Source organism: Periplaneta americana, chromosome 13, assembly GCF_040183065.1.
Source record: "Periplaneta americana isolate PAMFEO1 chromosome 13, P.americana_PAMFEO1_priV1, whole genome shotgun sequence".
Taxonomy (NCBI): domain Eukaryota; kingdom Metazoa; phylum Arthropoda; class Insecta; order Blattodea; family Blattidae; genus Periplaneta; species Periplaneta americana.
Window position 1 is genome coordinate 50,101,335 of NC_091129.1, and position 24,720 is coordinate 50,126,054.

A 24,720-nucleotide genomic window follows, 5' to 3' on the forward strand; every position below is an offset into this window, starting at 1 on the left:
CTGATATCCGTTCTTAAATTCCTTTATACCCTTATATAAATCTCGAATGTTTTTATTCTTACTATTTGTTTCTACCTCATTCAGTTTTTCCTTCAAGTAACCTCTCTTTTTATTCCTAAGTGTACGACTTGCTTCCCGTCTTTCATTGAAATAATTATCTCTCTTCTCCTCAACTGGATCCTGTAAGAATTTCAATTTTGCCTGTTTCCTTCTTTCTACTACCATGCAACAATCTTCATCAAACCACGGTTTCTTTTTCTTAGTTTTATAATAACCTATGCTCTGCTCAGCTGCAATTTTGATACTATCTCTGATATTTTCCCACACGCTATTAACATCTAATTCTTTCTCAACTTCGTCGGAACTTTCTAAAGTGGCAAACCTATTCGAAATTTCGACCTGATAATTTTGCTTAGCTTCCTCGTCCTTTAATTTCAAAATATTGAATTTAGTAATATTAACTTGTTGCTCTACTCGCTTGGCTACTGATAATCTTTCTCTTAATTCTCCAATCACCAAATAATGGTCAGAATTACAGTCTGCACCCCTGAAAGTTCGAATATCTACTATACTAGTATGTCTCCGTTTATCTATCAAGATGTGATCTATTTGGTTGTGTGTCAATCCATCTGGAGAAGTCCAAGTATATATATGTATATCCTTATGGGGGAATGTTGTACTTTTGACAATTAAATTTTTCGATGTGGCAAAGTTGACTAATCTAACTCCATTGTCACTACTAATTGCGTGTAGGCTCTCTTTTCCAATAGTTGGTCTAAAAATATCCTCCCGTCCTACTTTAGCGTTGAAATCCCCCAATAAAATTTTCATGTGATATCTAGGGAACTGATCAAAAGTATGTTCCAATTCCTCATAGAAGCTATCCTTTATATAGTCGTCTTTCTCTTCTGTAGGGGCGTGAGCATTTATAACTAACGTATTAGTTTCAAATATTAATTACCATATTAAAATATTCAAAATTTAAATAACTAAGATCTAAGAAATGCTAATGGAATTATAATACATGGGTCATTCAATAATTAGTGGCAAAATTTGAATTAACAACAAAGAAAACATTTTTGGAACAGTCACATTGTTGCATTGCTCAGAATTAATCTTCGCCAGCACGAAAAACCCGCCTCCACACCTCAAGGAGAAGACGTATGCCATCCACAGCGTCTTGTTATACTAATCTTCGAACAGATTACTCTACTGCTGCTATAATTGCCTGTCTGGTTCTAAAGCGAACTTCTCTAAGTGGTAATTTCATTTTTGCGAAAAGGTGAAAATCACCATGGGCTCATATCTGGGGAGTATGCAGTATGCTCCAGAAATTCCCAGTTCCATTTGCGAAATAAATTAACCACAGGGGCAGCTATGTGAGAGCGAGCATCATCATGTAGCACAATAGAATGAGAATTCAGGAGATTTGGACGTTTACGTCGCACAGCTGGTCGTAAATGGTGTTCCAGAAAGTAAATGTAATATGCACCAATCACATGATTTCCCTTCAGGAACTGAATGAGTGCCAAGGACACAGTCAAAATCATAAGCAACAATCAACATGACTTTAAGTGGATCCTGTTATTACCGATACTTTTCTGGCCGTGGGGAATCATTGTGTCGCCACTCTCTTCTATTTTGATTGGTAGCATCGAACACAGGTTTCATCTAAAGTTGTGTTACGTTGAAGAAACGCTCGCCATCACGTCCATAGCGTTCTAAGTGGAATCTCGTTGTTTCCATTCTCTGTCACATGTTTTCCTCTTTAATATTGTGTGGAACGCACCGAGCGCAGATTTTCCTCATCTTTAACTTCTTCTTAAGTATGTGAAGAATATAACCAGGAGCAATTCCAACTTCCCTTGCTTTCCTTCAATACAATTCCAACAACGGTGTTCTTCCAGTAGTCCTCTTACAGCATTCACATTCACATAATTAATTGCCGATTGCGGTCTGCCAGCTCCACGTTTTTTTATGAACATCTTCCCTTCAGTTGCGAAATACATGTGCTCACCTAGCCACGGTACGATATGGTGAAGTCTCTCTACTACAAGCTTCCAGTAATGCTATTTGGCTTTGTCGAGCATTCTTGCGTTCTGAATTTTAATGAAGCATCTTTGTTCGTATTTGCTAAACATTTTAGAGCACTACAGATAACAGTCTATAAATTGAACTCACTACAAATATCTTATAAATGAGATTATTGTCTTCAAACTCACAGATAACACACATCAGATGCTCTTCTTTCTCATTGTTATCAGCTTCCATCATTTACCGCTGATAGCATCACATACAAACATTGATACCACTAATTTGAATGACCCATGTATAATGAAAATAATCTAAAACTGTAGTACTACTAACCAGTAGCTGCCGGTGATCGAAATCCTCGGTGAGGCCAGATGCAACTAGTTTAAGTGCCTCCGATAGGAAATGTTTATTTATGATATTAATTATTGTTGTATTATTAATATCATGATTATTGTATTATTAATATTATTATCAGTATTATTATTATTAGTCTATTATTATTAGCCTACTATTGATGAAAAATAATGTCACTCACCAAATAAGCTGTTATGCTGTGAGTTTCAGTGATTGTTTCAGTGTGATGAAGCAACCCACATTATGTGCTGAAAATCCCCTCCTTTCTGTTCCTTTATTTTTTTCCCTTGACAGCAACGAACAAGGCCAACAGAGAAGTTTATTTTACACCACATTACCACTTAACCATTTATGTTGCCCATACCAGGATGCAATAGAAACTCGCCTTTTAAGATTATCTGTCAGAAAAATTGTCAGCGATGTCGTAGGTATCTCGGTAGTCTCTCTCTTTATTTAAAACTTCCTTTCTTTCAATATTATTTCTTCTTGAAAAAAGGACACTTTAACAATGAATTAACTGCACCAGCATTATTTCTCGCATTTGTTTCTGTTTATATTTTCCCGAAACACATAACAACATTGGCCCAGATTCACTACTGTACTACGAATTACAATAGTACAACACCCTCGCTTAAGTCATAAATTGAGACATAAGGGGAGGGAATAGTGTGGGTCTCTGCCTGCCAAAGAGCTGGAATTTGTGTTATTTATGACCTATTTAGGAAGACAAGTCACCATTGCTATTCCCGCCCCACTCTACCCTTGAGGCCGGCCCATGGATGTGAGGAGTGAAACCTGACCATGCCACGAGGCCAGACGAATTGTGCCTCGGCTACAACGTTTCAAGCGCAAGCTCAAACTCCGCGAAAATACAGGAAATTCAGAAGACAGACCTGGCACGAACGATTCTGGCCTCGGGAACAAATTTTACTGCAAAACAGGTGTATATACATCACAACCAGACCCGGCACGAGCGATTCTGGCCTCAGGAGTAAATTTTACTGCCAAACAGGTCTATATACATCACAAAGTTTTAAAATGCTTCTACAGCGTGCGGCGGGTCGGACCTCGTTGGGGTCGCCATGTCTGCGACGGTCGTCTGTCGTCGTTGCCCACGACGCCTTTCCTTGCCCTCGGCTGCCAGCTCAGTCGTATATGGAAAGTATCTCGAGGAGGCACGTCGATGTCAATAATTAACTATGTACACAGATTAATTTGGGCGCCAGCCTCCTCGAGATTACTCCGGTAGAGGATGAGGTCCCAGGTCAGCTGCAAAACGGTCGGGACATGGGGTTTGGGAGACGTGCTCGTAGGTTGTAATGATGTAGGCGCACACCAGAAGTTGTTGGTAAGAACTATGAAAACGTTTATTATTATTAGGTGTTCGTTTCAGATTAGCAGAAATGCGCGTCCAAGTGTATAATATCTCGCTCTCACTTCCCGCAAGTTGGTATACTAATTTCTGAGTTCACGTAATTATATATTTTGTACTATAAAACACCAGTAATATAACGGACAGTTGATAACGTGATGAGAGGAAAGAATTCAGACTTATAATAATAATGCAACACACGACTTCTTACTACACCCACTAAAAAAATTCTAAGTCCGTAAATTGTTATACTTCCGAGTTAGGTTTGCCGAGAATATGTGGAGTGCAACTTCTCCGTACGCGTTCTATATGCCTTCTGTCTATCTGCCAAATCTATCCCCTACTTTCAACCACCAAACATAGAATTTCGCCCTCCTATCTATATATCACGTGTCTCTATTAAGAATCCTGATTGGCCATGATTACACTTACGTCATTTAAGACGCGTTCTTCAAAAATTGTTCGTTAACTAGAACATCCCCTTACTTCCGGGGTTCTGACAATTCTCTTACATATACCAGATCATCTCTTTTGGAACCTGGCTTGGCGTCATCTTACTGACCACCCGCAGGCAAAGTCCATACATTCCCTCATCAGTCAACTCCACGCCTGGACACATGTTTCCTGTCCGCCTAGCTTCCTTTCGGCCTTCCTGTCCACCTGTTACTTCCGTCTCAGATTTTGAAACTAACTTACACGTCCGCGCATCCTATCCATATAAGAATATTAACACGAAATACTAATCTAATGAAAATCTCCTCATCCTATACGAGGAACCGTCTCAAGCGATATATGCTTCATTCAAATAACTAATACATTATATAAAAACACAAAATTTGATATCTGTTAAGCCAAGTGACTGAGGCCCGGCCTCACTTGCCTCAGTCAATCAGCCGCCACTGCTACTAACAGAATAGTAAGAGAATTTATACTACTAATACAATAAACTAAAACGTTAATAGATAGCTATGAAATAATGAATAATTTATGAAATTCTTGAATAGCGAGTTTAATGGTATCGCTTATGACCCTATCTCCATTATATTATTCAGTGTTCTCTTTGTATTGCCTTAACAATGACACAACCGTCTAGTGTCCAAACATTAGTCACACAATATTTGCTAATAGCTTCACGCAACAGTTTATGTCTGGCACTTATGAGATCCTCCCTCACAGTTATATGTCTGTCTTTTAAAAGTCTTTTGTTACGGAAGACCTCTTTCTATAAGATATAAATTTAAAAATACGGACATGCAATAAATGAGAGGAAGAGGAAGAGATATGAGAAGACGGAAGAAAATTATACGAGAAAAAATTAGTGAGAAAAGATGAGGAAGGAAACCATATAGAGGACTGGAGAGAGAGAAAGGAGATAAATGAGCGAGGTGAAGGATCACATGAATCTTATGAAAAAAGGGAGAGAAGAAAAGAGAACAGAGGAAGAGACAAGATCTATGAATGAGGAAGGGAATCATACTAGAAGGAAGAAAATCAGCGAAAGAGGAGGAAAGAAATTACAAACGGAATCAGGGAGAAAGAAAGGGGATTAATAAGAGAGGAGAAGGATAAGAGGAAGTGTACTGGAAGAAGAGGAAGAGAAGGCGAAGCAGAGGCGGGTAACAAAGACAAAAACAAAGTTATGCAGTAATCATGTATAAAGAGAAGCAACCGCACCGATGGATGCCCACGTGACGAGCATGCCGCGCAGCGCCTTGTCCGCAACCTCGCTGACGTAGACGGTGGCAGGAGAACTGGACATGCCCGTGGCGAGACCCGTCAGGAGTCGACCCGCGTAAAGTTGATACAGGAACAAGTTTTCGCTGTGTGACGCCGTTGCTATGATCAACCAGCCCAACAGCGCAGGAGTGTTGATGAGCATCAGGGTGCGCTTGCGCCCCAGTCTGTCCAGCAGCACACCAGTCAGAAGGCAGCCGATCGGTGTGGAAATGGATGCTAGAGAAGCTAGAAGAAAGAAGAACCAAGTATGACATGCACCTTTAAGTAAAATGTGAGTAGTAAGTGCGAGTATTGTCTGGGCTCTTTCTTTGGGAGTAGTGGAGGCACTTTTTTGAATACACTGGAACAGTTACAAATTTTAACCAACAACAAATTCTATTTAATTTTTATATATATTAATTACTTATTAAAAATTGACTTACAACAATACAATGGTGTTCATTATTCTTATGCCGATGACACAGTTTTACTTTTTGATGGAAAAACCTGGTATGATATATGGACTTGAACCAATAAAAAATTGGTTTAATATAAATTATCTTTTTATCAACGAAAATAAAACAATAATTATTCCATTCTCATTATCTCGAAAATGTAACAAACCTCCTACAGCTACATTAAGTATTAAATTACATAACTCTGATTGTTGCATAACACATTGTAAATGTCCGATTATTAATGAGTCCTCCAAAGTTAAATATTTAGGCATAATTTAAAATGAAACTATTACATTAATTACCTTTGTAATAAAATACGTAAAATAATATATTGTTTCGTTTTATTGGGGAATTACTTGTCAATAAGTTCATTACGCACAACCAGTGCTGTTTTGGAGGCCATACGGGACCATACACGGTGTGGAAACCTACAATTTTTTTTAATTAATCGTATGGGGAAAAGAAAATGTTGTCTGTATAGAGCCATTCGGCCTTAGTTTTGTAGGCGGAGATCTGTACAGATCTTAGATCATCTCTTACTCTTCCTAATGTATTTTGTTTGATGTTCATAAACAAAAATTGTCTACCTTTACAGCATAGGAATCTAGAATTATATAAAATAATGGTTGAAAAACAAGACGTACTGCAAATACACACTCCAAGGTTCACGAGACAAGTGTGCATCTACGGTGGGGCTATATGGTGTATTCTTGTTGTGTACAATTAAAATGTAAAACAAAACAATTTCTTTACTTCTTCTTTAATGTTAAAAAAATCACTAAATGACAATCGGAGAGATAGAGAGAGGAGAGTAAAATAATTTCAAGGGAGAAAACAAGGAGTGGGGCGTAAAGCCAAGAGAAAAATTAACATGACAGCACTGCGCACAATATACTTAACATTATTTAAATCTGTAATTATGTATAGAAATATAGGATGGGCTATCTTATTTAAAACCAATTCGAATGCACTCTATTTTTATTATAGAAGAAAATAATTAGAATATGTCTTCATAAACCTATTGAGTTTCCATCACAAAAATTGTTGTTAGACTTTAAGGTTCTTAAAATAAGACAAATTTATTATATTGTATTAATAAAATTCATAAATAAATATTGAGATAACTTTGAATTGTATTCTCATAGTTATGAAACAAAAGGTATGAATTCTTTAAGATTTTTTGAACCAAAATGTAGTAACACTGCTACAGTATTTAATCATAGTAGTAATTTAGAAACAAGAATATAATATAACAAATTTATACATTATGAGGGTAACTAGAGCATGAACAAGAGCTTATTATGTTAAGATAAATGAAAATGCCTTCATTAGGGCAATCAGTTAGTTCAAGTTCAGCGTTGATGGAAGAAAGGTGACTCTCAACCTCACAACTATCAGAAATTAATATAGAAAATGAATGAGAATAGGTTTTACGTTGGATTAGCAACGTTCGAGTTCACCGTCAACCTCAAGATCTGAAGAGTGTTGCTGTTGTCCTCAAGTATGAATATGTACTATTACTCGTATGTTGAGTGTTAGAGATTCGAACTTTGAATGATTAAAAGAATTGTCTGTCTATTCTGACTTTACCCAGGAGACAGATCTTCTGTACTAACATTGCTGTTTTAACATACATAGTATTCATCCTCGTTATGGTTACCATGATGGCCTATATCGATCCGGTGGTTTGTAGGTTCAAACCTAGCTAGGGGGATGGAGTTTAAAGGACGATAAAATCCTAAGCATGGATTCCTGCGGGAGGAATGTAAAGCTGTGGGTCCCATTGCATTGATTTACAAATGAAAGAAGCCTGTTCCTGAGAGAGGGCCGCAGGAAGAATTTGTCGACCATATGTCGCCTACGTTATATTTTAACTCTGAAATTATAACTTCGTTAAATAAAATTCTACTACATTCCTCCAACAAAAGACGCTGTAGACCGGTGCAAAGAGGTGAGGGCCACTCTCTGCTCGATAAACATGAGAAATGGAGGTAACTGTAGGCATACTCACTTCACATGTTATGAAAACCCAAGGAGAGCGTGAATGTGCATGCTGTGTAAAGTAGGTACATTTATCTCCAACGCTGAAGTTGCGCTCGGGCGCGGGTTCGATCCCCGCTTGGGCTGATCACCTGGTGGGGTTTTTTCCGAGGTTTTCTCCAACCGTAAGGTGAATTCCAGGTAATCTATGGCGAATCCTCGGCCTCATCTCGCTATCACCATTGTCATCGACGCTAAATAACCTCGTAGTTGATACAACGTCTTAAATAACCACTAAAAAAATTACCTCCATGGACATGCTTTCTTGACCTCGTCGCTGGATTGAGGTGGCGTAGTTGACATCACATTCCGACCGCCTTTTAAACCTCGGGAAAGAGCCGAGCTGACAGGAGGCTGAGCGGATCCGGAAGCCGCTGTAAAAGTTTTGGTAACGAGAAAAATTCTCTAACCACCCAGTCTTGAACTTGAGATCTTTCAGTTCATACGTATGTAGTTGCTCTACCGACTGAGCGAAAAGCGTGAGGTATATTTTAAGGGGGGCTAATAATAACACACATCTGGACAGTCTAAAGAAAATCGGCGTAATTTTACATCACTTACGTTTAAAGGTCAGCTTTGAAATTTTTTCTGTTCAATTTTAAGAGATAAACACGTTGGAAAGTTCATTGTGCACAAAGTAAGGTGTATGTTTTTGCAATTCATTTTGATTAATTTTCAGAAAAGTCTATGATATAATACGAAATATTTATTTTCAGTCAATGACTTTACTTTCTATATATGTGAGGTGCAAGTCCTTACATTACATAATTTTAATATTGCATGAACGTTTTCGTCGGTTTCATACCGACATCATCAGATACAACATTTTTTTATACAGCAATATCATCTCTAGTAAGTACATATGTCTCTACAACCAAAATACAATATATATTAATGAGCATACAACATGATAAATACAACATAATTTAAGACATCAATATATCTCTTTTCTTGTGTGACTACACCCTACTGTCAATTGATTAAAAGCACACGTGTGATTACAATGCATGTACATATATAAAATTGCAGGTCTTCACTGATAAAATAATAAAAGTAAAATCTATATACTATATTATGTGAAGAGATGCATTACAGTCTTTGATCTATACTAACTGATTTGTTTGTGCCCATGTTCTTGTTTTCTCATTACTACATGCCTTTTCACCGTCCATAGATGTATATACGTTATAATGTATAAATTGAGGTTATGCCTTGAGACCTAATTATTCAAGTTGTTGTGGATGTCATTTATAACACATGATATGTTTCAATTTATATGAACTCTTCAGTGAACCCAATATAACATCTTTTATAAAAATGGGACGCCTGAGGTGGGCTGGTCATATAATGAGATTAGAGGACTCGAGACCAGCCATCAGAGTCCTCCGATATGAACCAGGGGGAAGTAGATGAAGAGGAAGACCAAAGGTCAGATGGGAGGATGGCATCAGGGAGGATACCAGAACTATTGGAGTTAAAAACTGGATGAGTGTTGCTAGAAATAGGGATGAATGGCGGAAACTCCTATGGACAGCCAGGACCCATGATGGGTTGTCGAGCTAAGGATGATGATGATATGTTTCAATATTAGGTTGTCTTTTGATGTTGATTGGCGGCATATGCTTGAACGTGCATTATGGCCGGTGATACTCTTCAATCTAAGATAGAAATAATAAATTTAGGTAATTAAATTAAATAAACTAGAATCAAAATTCATTGTCAAATACGTGTTTGTTAAAGATGAAAATCATGACATTGTGACTAAATCCCATTAAGAAGATATGGCATTGAATAAGTGTATTATTGGATCAATTTATATACAGGGTGTTTCAAAATACGGGGCATAATTTCAAGTATGTATTTCCCACATGTAGACAATCAAAATACTTCATTACAACATGTGTCCGGAAATGCTTCATTTCCGAGTTATGGCCTTCACAACATTGAAATTCACCGGAACGTTTTTCTTTCCGCAGGTCGTTGTCATTACAGAAGATGTTCAAAATGTCCACCTCCTGCTTGAATACAGACCTCACATCGATGTCTCATTGACCTGCGAACACAATCCCAAACTCCAGGAGTATTGCGTATGTCCTCAGAACATGCCACAATTCCATTCCGAAGGGATTCCAAATCAGGCACCGGAGACGAATAAACCAATGATTTTAAATGGTCCCACAAGTAGAAATCGAGAGGGTTCAGATCAGGTGAGCGTGGAGGCCAAGCAATTGGGCCATCTCTACCTATCCATCGATCAGGAAACCTTCGATCCAAGTACCGGCGAGCCGTACGACTGAAGTGTGCAGGAGCGCTATCATGCAAGAAGTGAATGTGTTTACGATTGATCAGTGAAGTGTCTTCTAAAACATGAAGTATGGTGTTTTCCAGGAAGTTTGTGTACGCCTGCCCCGTAAGTCTGTTTACAAGTACATGGGGTTCAAATAATCGATCACCAATGATACCGGCCCACATGTTGAGGGAGAACCGCACCTCGTGATGAGATGGAACAGTTACACGTGGGTTTTCATACGCCCATACATGTTGATTGTGGAAATTTGTTATGCCATCTCGTGTGGACTGTGCTTCATCTGTAAATAATACTAAGGCAGGAAAGTTCGGATTTACACCACACTGCTGCAAGAACCACTGACAGAACCTAACTCGTGCAGGGTAATCTGCTGGTGACAGAGCCTGTACACGTTGCAAATGATAAGGATACAATTGATACTCTTTCAACAGTGTCCAGACAGTCGTATCAGGAACATTGACTTGCAAAGCTACCCTTCGTGTACTGATAGAAGGAGTCATGTTCACAACCTCCAGAATCTCCTCCTGTACTTCTGGAGTTGTAGATCTTGGTCGTCCCCTTCCCAAACCAGGAGAGTTAAATTTTCCATACTCGCACAGACGGTAATGGAGACGTACAAATGTGTTCCGATCTGGACATTGTCGCTGTGGGTACCTTTCCTGGTACAAACGACGAGCCAGCGCAGCATTGCCGTCCGCCTTACCGTACATGAAGTGTATCTCTGCCAGCTCTTCATTTGAATACATGTCGCACAGTCTAACGCCTACACAACACTGAATGTAACCTTCGCCTCGGAATGAACTGTCAGAGTGCCCTCTTAATGTGTCCTTTGACGGCAAGGACCTGCGGAAAGAAAAACGTTCCGGTGAATTTCAATGTTGTGAAGGCCATAACTCGGAAATAAGGCATTTCCGGACACATGTTGTCATGAACTATTTTGATTGTCTACATGTGGGAAATATATACCTGAAATTATGCCCCGTATTTTTTAAACACCCATATATATATATATAATCAAGTTAATGACTTAACTTTAAATGAAGAGTTATTAGAGATTTTATGAATTTAATTAAATTTCGTATGACGTGTTGCGTAGATGGAAACTTACATGGTTAATTTACGGACGATGTCCAAATACTGTAGTTGTTGTGGAATGTTATAATAAAGTGAAAGTCAGCATTCAAATTTAGCTGGAATAAGATGAAATGAGAAGTAATTGATAAGAAAAATAAATGTATCAGGGGTTTTGTATCTATGTGATTTAAGTTAAGATAAATAATAAATGACAAGAACAATTCCGTACTGTTAGATTGGATAATTAACTAAGTTACAATAGTGGATAAGTTGAGTGTTTTATTGAAATATATATAATTTATTTCAAGAAATAGTCTGCCCAGGCATCCTGGGTTGCCAAAAACACAGAATAACACACATATAAGAATAGTAATGATTACAGTAAAATAGATGAGCCAAATTGAAATGTGAACTAGGAGCTTAAGTTTAAGAAATAATAAATTTGTACATATATTTGTAACAATCACACACTAACGAATAGAAAAGGGGGGGGTTATTATGATATTCCGTATAAATGATTTTTCAGAATTGCCACAGACCCTTTAATGGTTGAAGTAATTATTTTTGGAATGATGTCATGGATTCCAAATGTTTTGATAGTGTTTACAGTTGATCGTGGGATGGTGCCCCTCGCTCCGATCATTAAACCATGTACTTCCCAGGTGCCTTCCATCTGATATTTTTCTCGAAAATACGGAATAGTAGGCTCATAAATTTGTTGTTTTTCTTTGTTGATCTCGGATGGTTGGGTCTGGCTCATCTCAAATCTAACAGTTGGGTCCAGTATAAAGCCTTTACTATTAATGTTGTCTAGAGCCACGATGTCCGCTCTTCTAATTCCGCCGCCTTCAGACGCAACGCAGTGCACCTCTTCATGGACCTCGAAGGATTTGTTTCTAAGGGCTTGTGCTATTAGTTTTCGGATGTTATGATGGCGTGAATTTCTCAGGAGTTCTCCATGCTGACAGGATCCTAGGACGTGTGCTAAGGTTTCAATCTCGTTGCAGTATCTGCAACGGAAACCGTCCAAGGATCTCCCATGAAGACTTCTCACTGGTGCTACGTTAGCATTCATCTTAATTGCGTCCCGCCATTCAGAGGAAGACAGACCCTCCTTAGAAAAAATCCATTTATTTCCGGGAGTATATTCTTGAAATAAAATAACACCTTTTCCTTTATGTGGAAGCGCACACCATTTGTCGTACTCTTGTTTCCTAAGATTTTGTCGTAGTTTATGGACATTGATGTTACTTATATCCAGATCTTCAGGTGGAATTTTTAACTTCCTGGAACATACTTTCTTTTCTGCTGCTATGTTCCTTGTAGAAACGACAAGAGGATTCGAGGTTCTCAATAATGTGTTGCAAATATTGAGATGCTGTAAATATGCTTCCCATTGAGCTTTGAAAAGGCTGAGACCCTTATATTTACGTTCGGTGTACAACATCGCGTCGGGCGTGTCTCCTGGCAAACATAAAATTTCCTTCACCGAACTTTTAATTAACTTATCCACATCTTCGAGAAACCGGTCAGAAAGCTGGTGAAGAGGAGCATTTTGAAGAGGATAAACAAGTATAGGCCAAATATATATATTTAAAACATTGAGTTTTTGTTCTGGTTTCAGAAGATAAGTAGATGTTAAAGCTTGGATCTTATTATTTAAATTATTGATTACTTTGGCAATGTCAAACTTAATTTCATCAGAAAAATTAATCCCAAGGTATTTGATTCGTTCATCTCCATCAATACTATTAACAATTGATCCTCCAAGATTCAATGTCGTACTACTTAATTTTCCTTTCTCGATAACGATGGTTTGAGTTTTAGATTCATTTAGACTTAATCCGATCTGCTGTAATGACCGTTTTGTCATTGTAAATATTTCAGATGCAGCAATTGTACTTTTAGCAACAAGTGCAATATCATCCGCAAATCCTAATGTTACTACATTATTTAGATCCGATACAAGGTCTAATCCAAATTCTTCAGCCACACTAGGCTCAGATAATTCATCAAAAATGTGGTCTATGCTGAGATTAAAAAGCATTGGGGAAAGAGGAGCGCCTTGCATAACCCCTTGTATTTATAATTTTAGTGAATGCGTAAAATCAAGCTTTTGAATTATGATATCTGAGGAAAGTCAGTTTGAGAAAACAAATATGTGAAACTTACTTTTATATGAGCGTGTGTACTCGTTCGATGTTGGTTGTGCAGAGGCTATGTGAAGACTGTGTGAAGACTGCGTATAGCGTGGTTTATGAAGGTTGTGGATTGTGCACGTATGAATACATTATGTCACGTGTTGTACAGTATGTTGTGTAAGTTAGGTAAGTTTTCGTTTATCAAGGATTTTTCTCTTTTGTAATATTTTGAAATATAAAATTATTCGGCTATATTTATGTACATATTATCTTTGTATGTTTTAACTATTGTTAAAGTATCATTCACTGAACCAAGTTCGTGTCCATTTTGAATAAGATGGGAGGCATATTTAGATATTCTTCTATTATATTTAAAGTCGGAAATATATTCTTTACATCTTGTTCTAAAGTTCCGTTTCGTTTGCCCGATGTATTTGGCATTGCATGTTCTACAATTTAACATATACACTCCTTTCTTGTTATTTTTATCGATATATGTAGATGATTATTAATGTTATTATTAATTTTGTTGTTGGTTTTATACGCTATTTTCATGTTTTCTTTTTGGACAAAGTGTGCTAACCTGTTGGGAATTATTTTATTATATGTTAAGGTTGACCATGTTTTATTGTTTTCTTTTGTGGATTTTAATAGAGTAGACGAACTTTTCATTTTGTGTTCATTTTCTTTTTTAGATACTAGTTTTTTTAATTACTGTTCTATTATAACCATTCTCTTGCGCAATATCAATAATATTCTGTCTCTTTTCTGTATTTTGTACGGGACAAGGGAATCTGTAATGCTCTATTAAATAGTGAAACATGCTTAATTTATGCCATGGGGTGTGCTCTGAAGTTGCTGGTATAGTGTGATTTGTGTGAGTTGGTTTTCTATAAATATCAAAGGATAATTTGCTTTTTTGTTTTATTATTTTTATATCCAAAAATGGTATAGATTTATTTGTTTCCAGTTCGACTGTAAATTTTAGTTTGTTACGAATCTGATTGAAATCATGTACAATGGAATCACTACTCAATTTGCTGTTATATATTATGATAGTGTCATCTACATATCTGCGATAATGTATTATATCATGTTTGTTTATTAAATTTTGAACATGTTTTTCTTCAATGTCTTATAAAAAAAATTCTGTTCATATGCCGGATAAAGGGCTTCCCATTGCTAAGCCATTGTTCTGTTTATATATCTTTTGATTAAATGTGAAGTAGTTTTGTGACGTGCAAAGTGTTAGTAGCTTGATATTTGTTCAATTATTTATTCATGAATTTTGTTTTCAATGAGCTTTGTTTTTATTACTTCTATTGTTTCTTGAACGGGAATGTTCGTATACAAATTTTCTATATCTAATGACATTAACTTTGTATCTTTATTGATCGAAATATTTTTTAAATCATCTACTAAATGTGCTGTGTTTTTATTGTATTTTTATTGTTCATATTAATGGTCTGTTGTAGCCATTTTTGTAAGAACTTACTGAGTTTTTAATTAGGTGAATTCATATTGTTATCTATTGGTCGCATTGAACGTACGGCTTTATGAGTTTTGGGTAGTGCTTTTAGAGTTGGTATCGAAGGGTTCTTGTTTATATATTTATTGGCTTCTGATTCTGGAATGATATGTGATACTGATTTTAATGTTGTTCTAATTTGTTTTTGGTAAATGTCAGTTGGGTCCTGTTTTATTTCTTCAATTTTGGATTTTATTAAAAATTCACTGGTTTTCTCATTATATTGTTCTTTGGTCATAATTACAATTGCATTGTTTTTATCTGCCTTAATATGTATCAAATTATTTTGTTTTAGTGTCTGTTTTAACTTTGCTACCTTGCTTTTCAGTATCTTTGCATCCTGTATTGAAACGTTTGTTCTGGGGTCATTTTTGTAATCATTTATGATTTTAGATGCATTATATCTTAAATAGTCTTTGTTTTCGTGAGAGCTGTTTTGTATTATGGTTTCAGTTTCGATTATTGTGTCGTCTATTATTTGGTTAAGATTTGCTTGAGGAAAATTATTTTTATATCCTTGATTAAGAATTTGAAAGTCATCATCCGAAAATTGAGTAGTAGATAGATTAACAAATTTTATCTGATTCTTATTTTCTTTTCCTTTGTTAAAATCTTGTTTAGGGATTTTGTTTCTGTTTGCCAACATCATTAATTTGTTTTTTAAGTTGTATTTTTTGTCCATCAACTGCTTTACTTTATTGTTGATCATGGTATCTAAAACTGGCCAATTATTTCCGAATGTTTTACCTACTAATAAATGCATTTCATATAATTTTGTGTTAATGTAATCTTTTTTCTTGTGGAGAAATTTAATCTCATTTTTTACCCAATATAACTCGGCTTTTGATTTTGTCAATTTTGCTGTAAAGGATTTATTCTTATTTTTTTATTATTTTTGCATAATTAGGTATTGTATTTTGTTGAAGGCACTTTTGGTTAAACCAAATATTGGCTTTTGTATTGTGTAGTTTTATTTTGAGATTCAGATATTGCCTGTAAGTTTTTGCCTGACTGGCCTGTAATATTTTGCAATTGATTTTGATTAATTTTCAGAAAAGTCTATGATATAATACGAAATATTTATTTTCAGTCAATGACTTTACTTTCTATATATGTGAGGTGCAAGTCCTTACATTACATAATTTTAATATTGTATGAACGTTTTCGTCAGTTTCATACCAACATCAAACGTAATTTAAGAAAGAGTATGTCACCTGCGTTTGTATCTACTGTTTGTACATTTTGTGAATGCTGCCTACGGACAGTACTAAAATATCGCGTATTGATTACTAATTTTGTTTTTAAGTATTATATGGGATATATTGTGTGGTATCTTGATAAGTCACAATAATGTCCCAATATACTACTTACTATTTTCTAAAGCGATTGCTCGAATAATATTAAGTATATTATATTATAATAATATATTATATTAACTGATAAATGCGGTATGTTTTGGATTCTGAAATTAATTTATGGGTAAAAATAAAAATCTAATGAATTATTTCGCAAATTTAAGTTTCCAAATGTTACTATATCTAATGGTGTACTGTACTGTATCTTAGTGGGTCTTGTGTTGCTTAATTTGCAACATGTAAAAAATTCTGAAATTCCTCGCCGTAGTGTCGTGATCTTAACGCATAGGCGGTCAGATGGGCAGGAGTCGGGCGGTGCCCTGGGTAAAGTGGACAAGTACTGGGCAGGCGTTAATCTGAACATGAGGCAAGAGGAGTTCAGTGGCGGCCACTCAGTCGCCATCTCCTAGTTTAGAGGTTTTTAACCTGGGGTCCATGGACCCATTTAAGGTCCTTGATTGGGCTTCAGGAGGTTGTGAAATTCACATAAAAATTAACATGTATATTTGTCTACCGCTTTGGAGTACCGGTTAGCCTGTCTGACGTGAAACGAGCCGGCCCAGATTAAAATCCTGGTTGAGACAAGTTACCTGGTTAGGATTTTTTCAGGGGTTCTCCCACAACCACTTGAAGTAGAATTGCTAGGTAACTTTAGGCATTGGACCTCGAACTAATTTCGCCTTCATTAGCATAATTTCATTAATCATCTTTAACACTGTTACAGGTTTACGAGAAGGACATGGTGGAAGTGGTTTCAGGATTCGCCTACAGGTGGAATCTGTCTGCGGGAACTGCATCTATCACAGAGAAGCCGCAGGGGCTTTAATAAGCGGACTGCGGTTAACGGGGGAGTGTAGCTCCCGCGGGTAGATGGCGCCTTGGTGAGTCGTGGAATCGACGACGCCATGACCTTCTGGTTAAGGATGCAGCGGATTCAAGCACATGAATTGCGAACAGATACCAGCGAGGAGGCTGCAGAACATCACAGGGAGGCGGAGGTATGGGTTCCAGTCAGAACTAGATGCTGTGGTTGAATCGAAACGATGATACCATACAGAGAATCACGTGCTTGAAAATCGATCCTACAAAGATTTCGAAAATTATCTTAACTATAAGGACTTTGCACAATAAAACTAAGGCTGCGGTGTTTCCCTAAGGGCCCTCCCCTGAGAGACAAAAAAACATGTAAATTCACTATAGTATTTCAACGTAAAAAGTGGATGCGTATCTAAAATTGTTCATCACTTTTTTTACATTTTGCTAGGGAGGGGTCCTCAGCTAGGGAGGGGTCCATAGTCTTCACCAGATTTTCGAAGGGATCCGGAACTCAAAAAAGATTAAGAACCATTGTTCCACTGATTTTGACAAGCATATTTTATCATTTTATTTCAATAGCCTATTATGTCTTTTAAAATTAGACAGTTTCATTTATAATATGTTTACATTGTCTAAAGAACATAATGTTTTACTTTATGCATTTTCTTTTATGTATTTGACAATAATATCTAATTACTTAATTTCAATTTGTCTTTTCAAATTTAAAGAGTTGCTTTTACATTAGGCTACCTACACAACGAAATGCTATATATTATGATTTTGCTTTATGTATTTCCTTATATGTTTCTTCTTTGCTTTCCAATAAGCAGGGAAATGTCTGAAACAATATTTTACTTTCCAAAAAGAACACTTACCTGATTGACGACGGATTAAATTTTCTATTAGTTGCATATGCATATCCCACCAGTATGTATTATTATATGTTTGAGAATGCTTGGCGTTGTAATACGGCTCAAAGTTATGTGTGTATGCATACATATATATATATATATACATATATATTTATATACATTACCGGTCAAAAATTTTCGATTATCTATCACAACTGTGAATTTCTGGTTAAAACAGGGATTTCGTTTTGAATATTCTATCATATCAAAATGCTTGAGAGAGAAAATATTATATGTTTTCATAGCCGATCGAAAACTTTTGACCGGTAGTATATATATATATATATATATATATATATATATATATATATATATATATATATAAATTAAATTATGGTTTATTTAACGACACTCGCAACTGCAGAGGTTATATCAGCGTCGCCGATGTGGCGGAATTTTTATCCCACAGGAGTTCTTTTACATGCCAGTAAATCTACTGACATGAGCCTGTCGCATTTAAACACACTTAAATACCATCGACCTCGGCCGGGATCGAACCCGCAATCTCGAGCATAGAAGGCCAACGCTATACCAACTGCGCTACCGAGGGCAACTATGTATGTATCTATGTATATATATATATATATATATATATATATATATATATATATATATATATATATATATACGTATAATGTGTACTTCAGTAACTAATACTTTCTTTGTTCTTAAATTCTATAATAAATTGTCCAGTTTTTCTTAATCAGGTAATGTTTTAGTACTTTGATTTTACTGTAACTGTAAATTTAATATTAACTGTAATTGCATTCTTGATATTGTAGTTGTAATCTCCTGGCAGAGGGGAAGCGAAGGCCTGATAACCTTATCTTTTTCAGGTTAAATAATAAACAAGTAAATGAATAAAGGGAGAGAAAGAGATAAAGAAACAAAAGAAAGGAAATAAGCAAATAAATAAATAAATAAATAAATAAAGAAAAAAAAATAAATAAATCTATACTAATAATAAATCTGTAGCTGAAATTTTTCTGGTAATTTTCGATTTTCCAAAAATAATTGGTCCTAACATATATAATTAACCACCCTGAAACCGGAAATCGCTTTTTTGAAATTTTTGTTTGTATGTCTGTCTGTCTGTCTGTCTGTATGTATGTTTGTTACCTTTTCACGCGATAATGGATGAACAGATTTCGATAAAAATTGGAATATAAATTATGTTCTTTGTAACTTAGATTTTAGGCTATATGGCATTCAAAATACATTATTTAAAAGGGGGGTTATAAGGGGGCCTGAATTAAATACATCGAAATATCTCGCTTATTATTGATTTTTGTGAAAAATGTTACATAACAAACGTTTCTTTAAAAATAATTTTCGATAAGTTTTATTCCTTGAAAAATTTTGATAGGACTGATATTTAATGAGATAAATGAGTATTAAAATTAAAATAACTCCCATCTAAACAAATGACTTTGTCTATAAGGGGCCTTGGACAGCAACAATCGAAAGCTATGAAAGACAGCTTACAGAGAATGTTTCTGTCTTTGTATGAAGTAATATCGAAAGCTAAATTAACCGATTTGTATAATTAATTATTATTTCACCATTGGAAAGTGTAGTTTCTCTAGATAGACATAATGCTATAATGTTATTACAGTAACGTCTGATATAATATAATATAATATAATATAATATAATATAATATAATATAATATAATATAATATAATATAATATAATATAATATAATATAATATAATATAATATAATATATGTAATGTAATATTATATAATATAATTTAAGTTATTTGAAGGGTTCAGAACCATAGTGGGCCAAACGCCATTTACTGAATACGTAGAAAACAAGGTTTAAATTAAGTTATTACCATAATTCAATGGAAACCTATAACAAGTAAAATAAAGTACACACATTAAATCTAAATGATGTCAATGTTCATTAAACTATGGTTGCATGTAATAAAAATTAGAAACATGTTAAAGGAATTGTCATTGCACCAATGAGTGGTCTCTGGACCAAAATGATAGCATTTTAATTATTTGGATGCAATTTAAATTAAGTAACATATTAAACGATTTATCCTTCTATCAAACACGAATGTTCCCTGGATCAAATGTCCTATTTTAATTATGTAATTATTTTATATTTATTTCTAATGGGTGCAGCGGAGCTCAAGGGTACGGCTAGTAAATAAATAAATAAATAAATAAATAAATAAATAAATAAATAAGTAAATAAATAAATAAATAAACAAATAAATAAATAAATAAATAGATAAATAAATAAATAAATAAATAAATAAATAAATAAATAAATAAATAAATAAATAAATAAATAAATAAATAAATAAATCTATACTAATAATAAATCTGTAGCCGAAATTTTTCTGGTAATTTTCGATTTTCCAAAAATAATTGGTCCTAACATATATAATTAACCACCCTGAAACCGGAAATCACTTTTTTGAAATTTTTGTTTGTATGTCTGTCTGTCTGTCTGTATGTTTGTTACCTTTTCACGCGATAATGGCTGAACCGATTTCGATGAAAATTGGAATATAAATTAAGTTCGTTGTAACTTAGAGTTTAGGCTATATGGCATTCAAAATACATTATTTAAAAGGGGGGTTATAAGGGGGTCTGAATTAAATAAATCGAAATATCTCGCTTATTATTTATTTTTGTGAAAAATGTTACATAACAAAAGTTTCTTTAAAAATACTTTGCGATAAGTTTTATTCCTTGCAAAAGTTTGATAGGACTGATATTTAATGAGATAAAAGAGATTTAAAATTAAAATAACTGCCATCTAAGGCCGTATAATGAATTAAAAAACAAATGACTTCGTCTATAAGGGGCCTTGGACAGCAACAATCGAAAGCTATGAAAGATAGCCTACAGAGAATGTTTCTGTGTTTGTATGAAGTAATATCGGAAGCTAAATTAACCGATTTGTATAATTAATCATTATTTCACCATTGGAAAGTGTAGTTTCTCTAGATGGACATAATGTTATAATGTTATTACAGCAACTTTTGATATAATATAATATAATATAATATAATATAATATAATATAATATAATATAATATAATATAATATTATATAATATTATATAATATGTAATATTATATTATATAATTTAAGTTATTTGAAGGGTTCACAACCATAGTGGGCCAAGCGCCATTTACTGAATACGTAGAAAACAAGGGTTAAAATTAAGTTATTACCATAATTCAATGGAAACCTATAACAAGTAAAATAAAATATACACATTAAATCTAAATGATGTCAATCTTCATTAAACTATGGTTGCAAGTAATAAAAATTAAGAAACAGGTTAAAGGAATTGTCATTGCACCAAATGAGTGTCTCTGGACCAAAATGATAGCATTTTAATTATTTGGATGCAATTTAAATTAAGTAACCTATCAAACACGAATGTTCCCTGGATCAAACGTCCTGTTTTAATTATGTAATTACCTTATATTTATTTCTAACGAGTGCAGCGGAGCGCACGGATACAGCTAGTAAATAAATAAATAAGAGATGAGAGGAAAGAATGAGAATAAATAAACAAAGTGCCAATAACTAAATAAGTGAATGAATGAATGAATGAATGAATGAATGAATGAATGAATGAATGAATGAATGAAGAATAACTAAGAACTAACTCAAGAATCTAAAACAAAGAGTCGTTACAGGGACTATCCAGTTGAGGGAAACCTATCACCTAACAAGGGAATGGGCATCACTGCCTCTTCTATAAATCGGCTGCAACTCAGCACTAAAAAGTTATCAGGGGCGGCTAGAAGAAAATTAAAAAGGGCTAGGACCAAGGAGAAAGGAACTGGGAGCACTACGCAACCGGTTCCCTCTCCTCAATCTAGCAAGTCCCTACAGTCTCGGCTGCGCGGAACGAGGAAACCGGAGCAAATTGAACGCTGCGCTTGCCGCCATGATGTTGGAGAGCAGACGCATAATAGCAGTCGTAAATCACACAATTTAACGCTGTGATGATCTAAAATTGACAGATTATGTCATTTTCGACGTTTAACGTAAAATTAGGACGAAATAAATATATTCAAAGTTTCATTGATATGGGTCAGAGCATTAAAGGAAAGAAAATACGTACGCAGCAATTGATAGAAAACATTCTCATACATCCATAAATATGCCTACAGAAATACACATTATAAAATGTATAATTTTACGTTAATCAGCATAGGTTAAACTAGGGTCTGTTGGACAGTCGGGCATGTTGGACACTCCGTACTTTAACGTGTTACCACGCCACTTGTGGGCACCACATTCTGCTAGAAGTCAATGACGGAAGTAGCCCCAAGTAGCGACAAAACTTTTTTCTAAGACTTTACATACAGAGCCAATCTAAAGCTTAAGACCACCAAATTTTATTTGAATAACTTAATTTCTCTACTTTTAAGAAGGTGACATCCTGATCGCAGATTTTTCTCATGCTTAGGTTCGAATCTCGCTTGGGTCTATTACCTTTTTGAATTTTTCCAAAATGTTCTCTTAATTTGGATTAGTAAATGTTGTTTTAATTGCTTATGCTTAGTAACATATTACATTAATAGTTCATGGTGAGTTTAATTGACGATATTGCGGGTGTATCACTCATAGCAAGCTGATTGCCTAACCATAGTCTGCGAGCTGTTAAGCGTAGAGCCGGGTCGCCACGTTGCAGGTTTTCTACAATCTATTCATGCAGTTTTTCTTCTAATACCCTTCCATTTTCATTATCCAAATTATATTTAATCGTTGAATTTTTTTTTTGAAAAAGATATAAAATGAAAGTCAACTCATCTGTGAAACGTTTTGAATTTTTTCATTCTTTTAAAAATAATATGTAGGCCCTAAGTAAGCCTATTGGTTGAAAAAGCGTTAGGAATAAAAATTCATGATCAGGGACGCATTTATATAATAAATATAAGGTGTCTTCAAATTGTGTGTGATACTGACAAAGATCAGTCTGAAGTGAGAAATGCCATCTTTCAGAAATGCATTACAGAAGCTATGAAGAGCCCCCCCCCCAAAAAAATCTTCTTTCTAAAACAATTCTGTGGAGTAGCATATTCCAGTTGAATGCAGACTGCTTACCTATCCAAGAGGCCTGCTCTTCAGAGACGCGGGGATGGTGGTGGCTGGCCTGCATGGCCGGCAGCGATACAGCTGAGAAGCCGAGCGTCATGCCGGCAGCTATCGTGGCTATGTTGGCCACAGCGCCCACCAGGAATTGCTGCGACAACCAAAACAATGTTACTATGCGATCTGTCCTTGTTTGTATAAATTGACTTACTATATCACAGAAACCCGTACATTTTACAACCTTTTGCGGCCCACTCATTGTTATATCGGTAGCAGAAAGATAGAACTTCGATTTTCCGTTTCCGAGATCTGGGTCCAACATCGTCGACAGAGTGAAGCTTCTGGATGAAAACGATACAAGGGCAGGTTGTTACAGGACACTGACTTTTTCCTGCCATGATTCCTAAATTTAATTATCATTCTAGTGTAATGTAGTACATTCACTACCCGTGGGGTGTCATTAACAGTGTCGACGATAGAAAATTTATTTACAACTTTGGCGAATTCCTTAAGGTAAAATTAAATATAATAAAAGTAGCAATAACTGAAAAATATTCTGGCTACTTTTAATTGCATAACGTCTTACTAACTCAGTTCCGCTCCTTCCGTACTGTATGTGTGAAAGTGAAATGATTGATGACCTCGTCACTATAATCTGCCCACGATTATCTTGGTATGCAGACACTCCAATCTCTCTCTCTTATCAATCTTCAATGTTCAATATTTAAACCACACGTTGTAAATTACATTTTACTTAAGAGTTCAATGGAGTAAATACAATAAGTATAAAAGTTATACATGTTGACTCTCAGATTTCATACAAACTGCACATTTTGCTTTTAGTTTTCTGAACTTGATTTAAAGAGCGTTTGCGTTAAGAGAAATGTAATATATGGTCAAGTGCATAGCTTTTATACAGTTTCTGGATAGAAAATTTTTATGGTTGTATGGCACTTTGACAAATTCCTGTGACATTTTCACAGTTATGCCATTAGGGGCCTGGAAAAACCGTTAATATTGAGGGATGTTAAGACTCCCACCACTTGAGACAATCTGCACAGGGTCTAGGGTTTCTCGTCACAATCTTCTCGTCATTAATTGTACGGTTCCTTTGTCACAGAGCTGATTGTCTCAAAATAATGATATTATCACAGTAGAAAAACTGCAACAAAATAACCTTCTTTCACCATTTAGAGCTGTGATATATTCGTTAACAACGCTTCTCTCTTCGTTCAGAGAGTTTGATTAAAAGCTGGATTTTGTCGTCGATTTTTATAGAGATTTTAGGACGTTTAATTGCTGCTTCACGAAAGAGTCTTGAGAGATCAAACTGAATAATGTGCGCTGGAGACTCTGCCGGTGTACCCTACTAGCTGCTCTCCTCATTGGATATATCCTTTGCTGCCTGTTTTCTAATCCGATCAGGAACATGTGAATGTTCTGAGGGTCCTTTAACTATGTCCTTTATCATGTGAAGTATCTAGCATAGATCTACATTCATTGCTTAGGTCATAAGATCAAGCAATATAA

General features: G+C 35.3%; 1 protein-coding gene across 8 annotated transcripts in view; it reads right to left on the bottom strand.

Moving 5' to 3' along the window:
* Positions 1–24,720, bottom strand: part of LOC138711876 (solute carrier family 2, facilitated glucose transporter member 8-like) — a 264,797-nt gene that overhangs the window by 8,851 nt on the left and 231,226 nt on the right. For 6 of the 8 annotated variants that reach the window (XM_069843142.1, XM_069843140.1, XM_069843141.1 and 3 more), the window contains 2 exons: positions 23,203–23,341; positions 5,435–5,722 (listed from right to left, as the gene is read on the bottom strand). In XM_069843142.1, coding sequence (XP_069699243.1) covers positions 5,435–5,722; positions 23,203–23,341 — 427 coding nt within the window. Of the gene's footprint in view, positions 1–5,434; positions 5,723–23,202; positions 23,342–23,421; positions 23,867–24,720 lie in introns of those variants that run through there. The other 2 variants (XM_069843143.1, XM_069843149.1) reach the window with 2 other exon arrangements.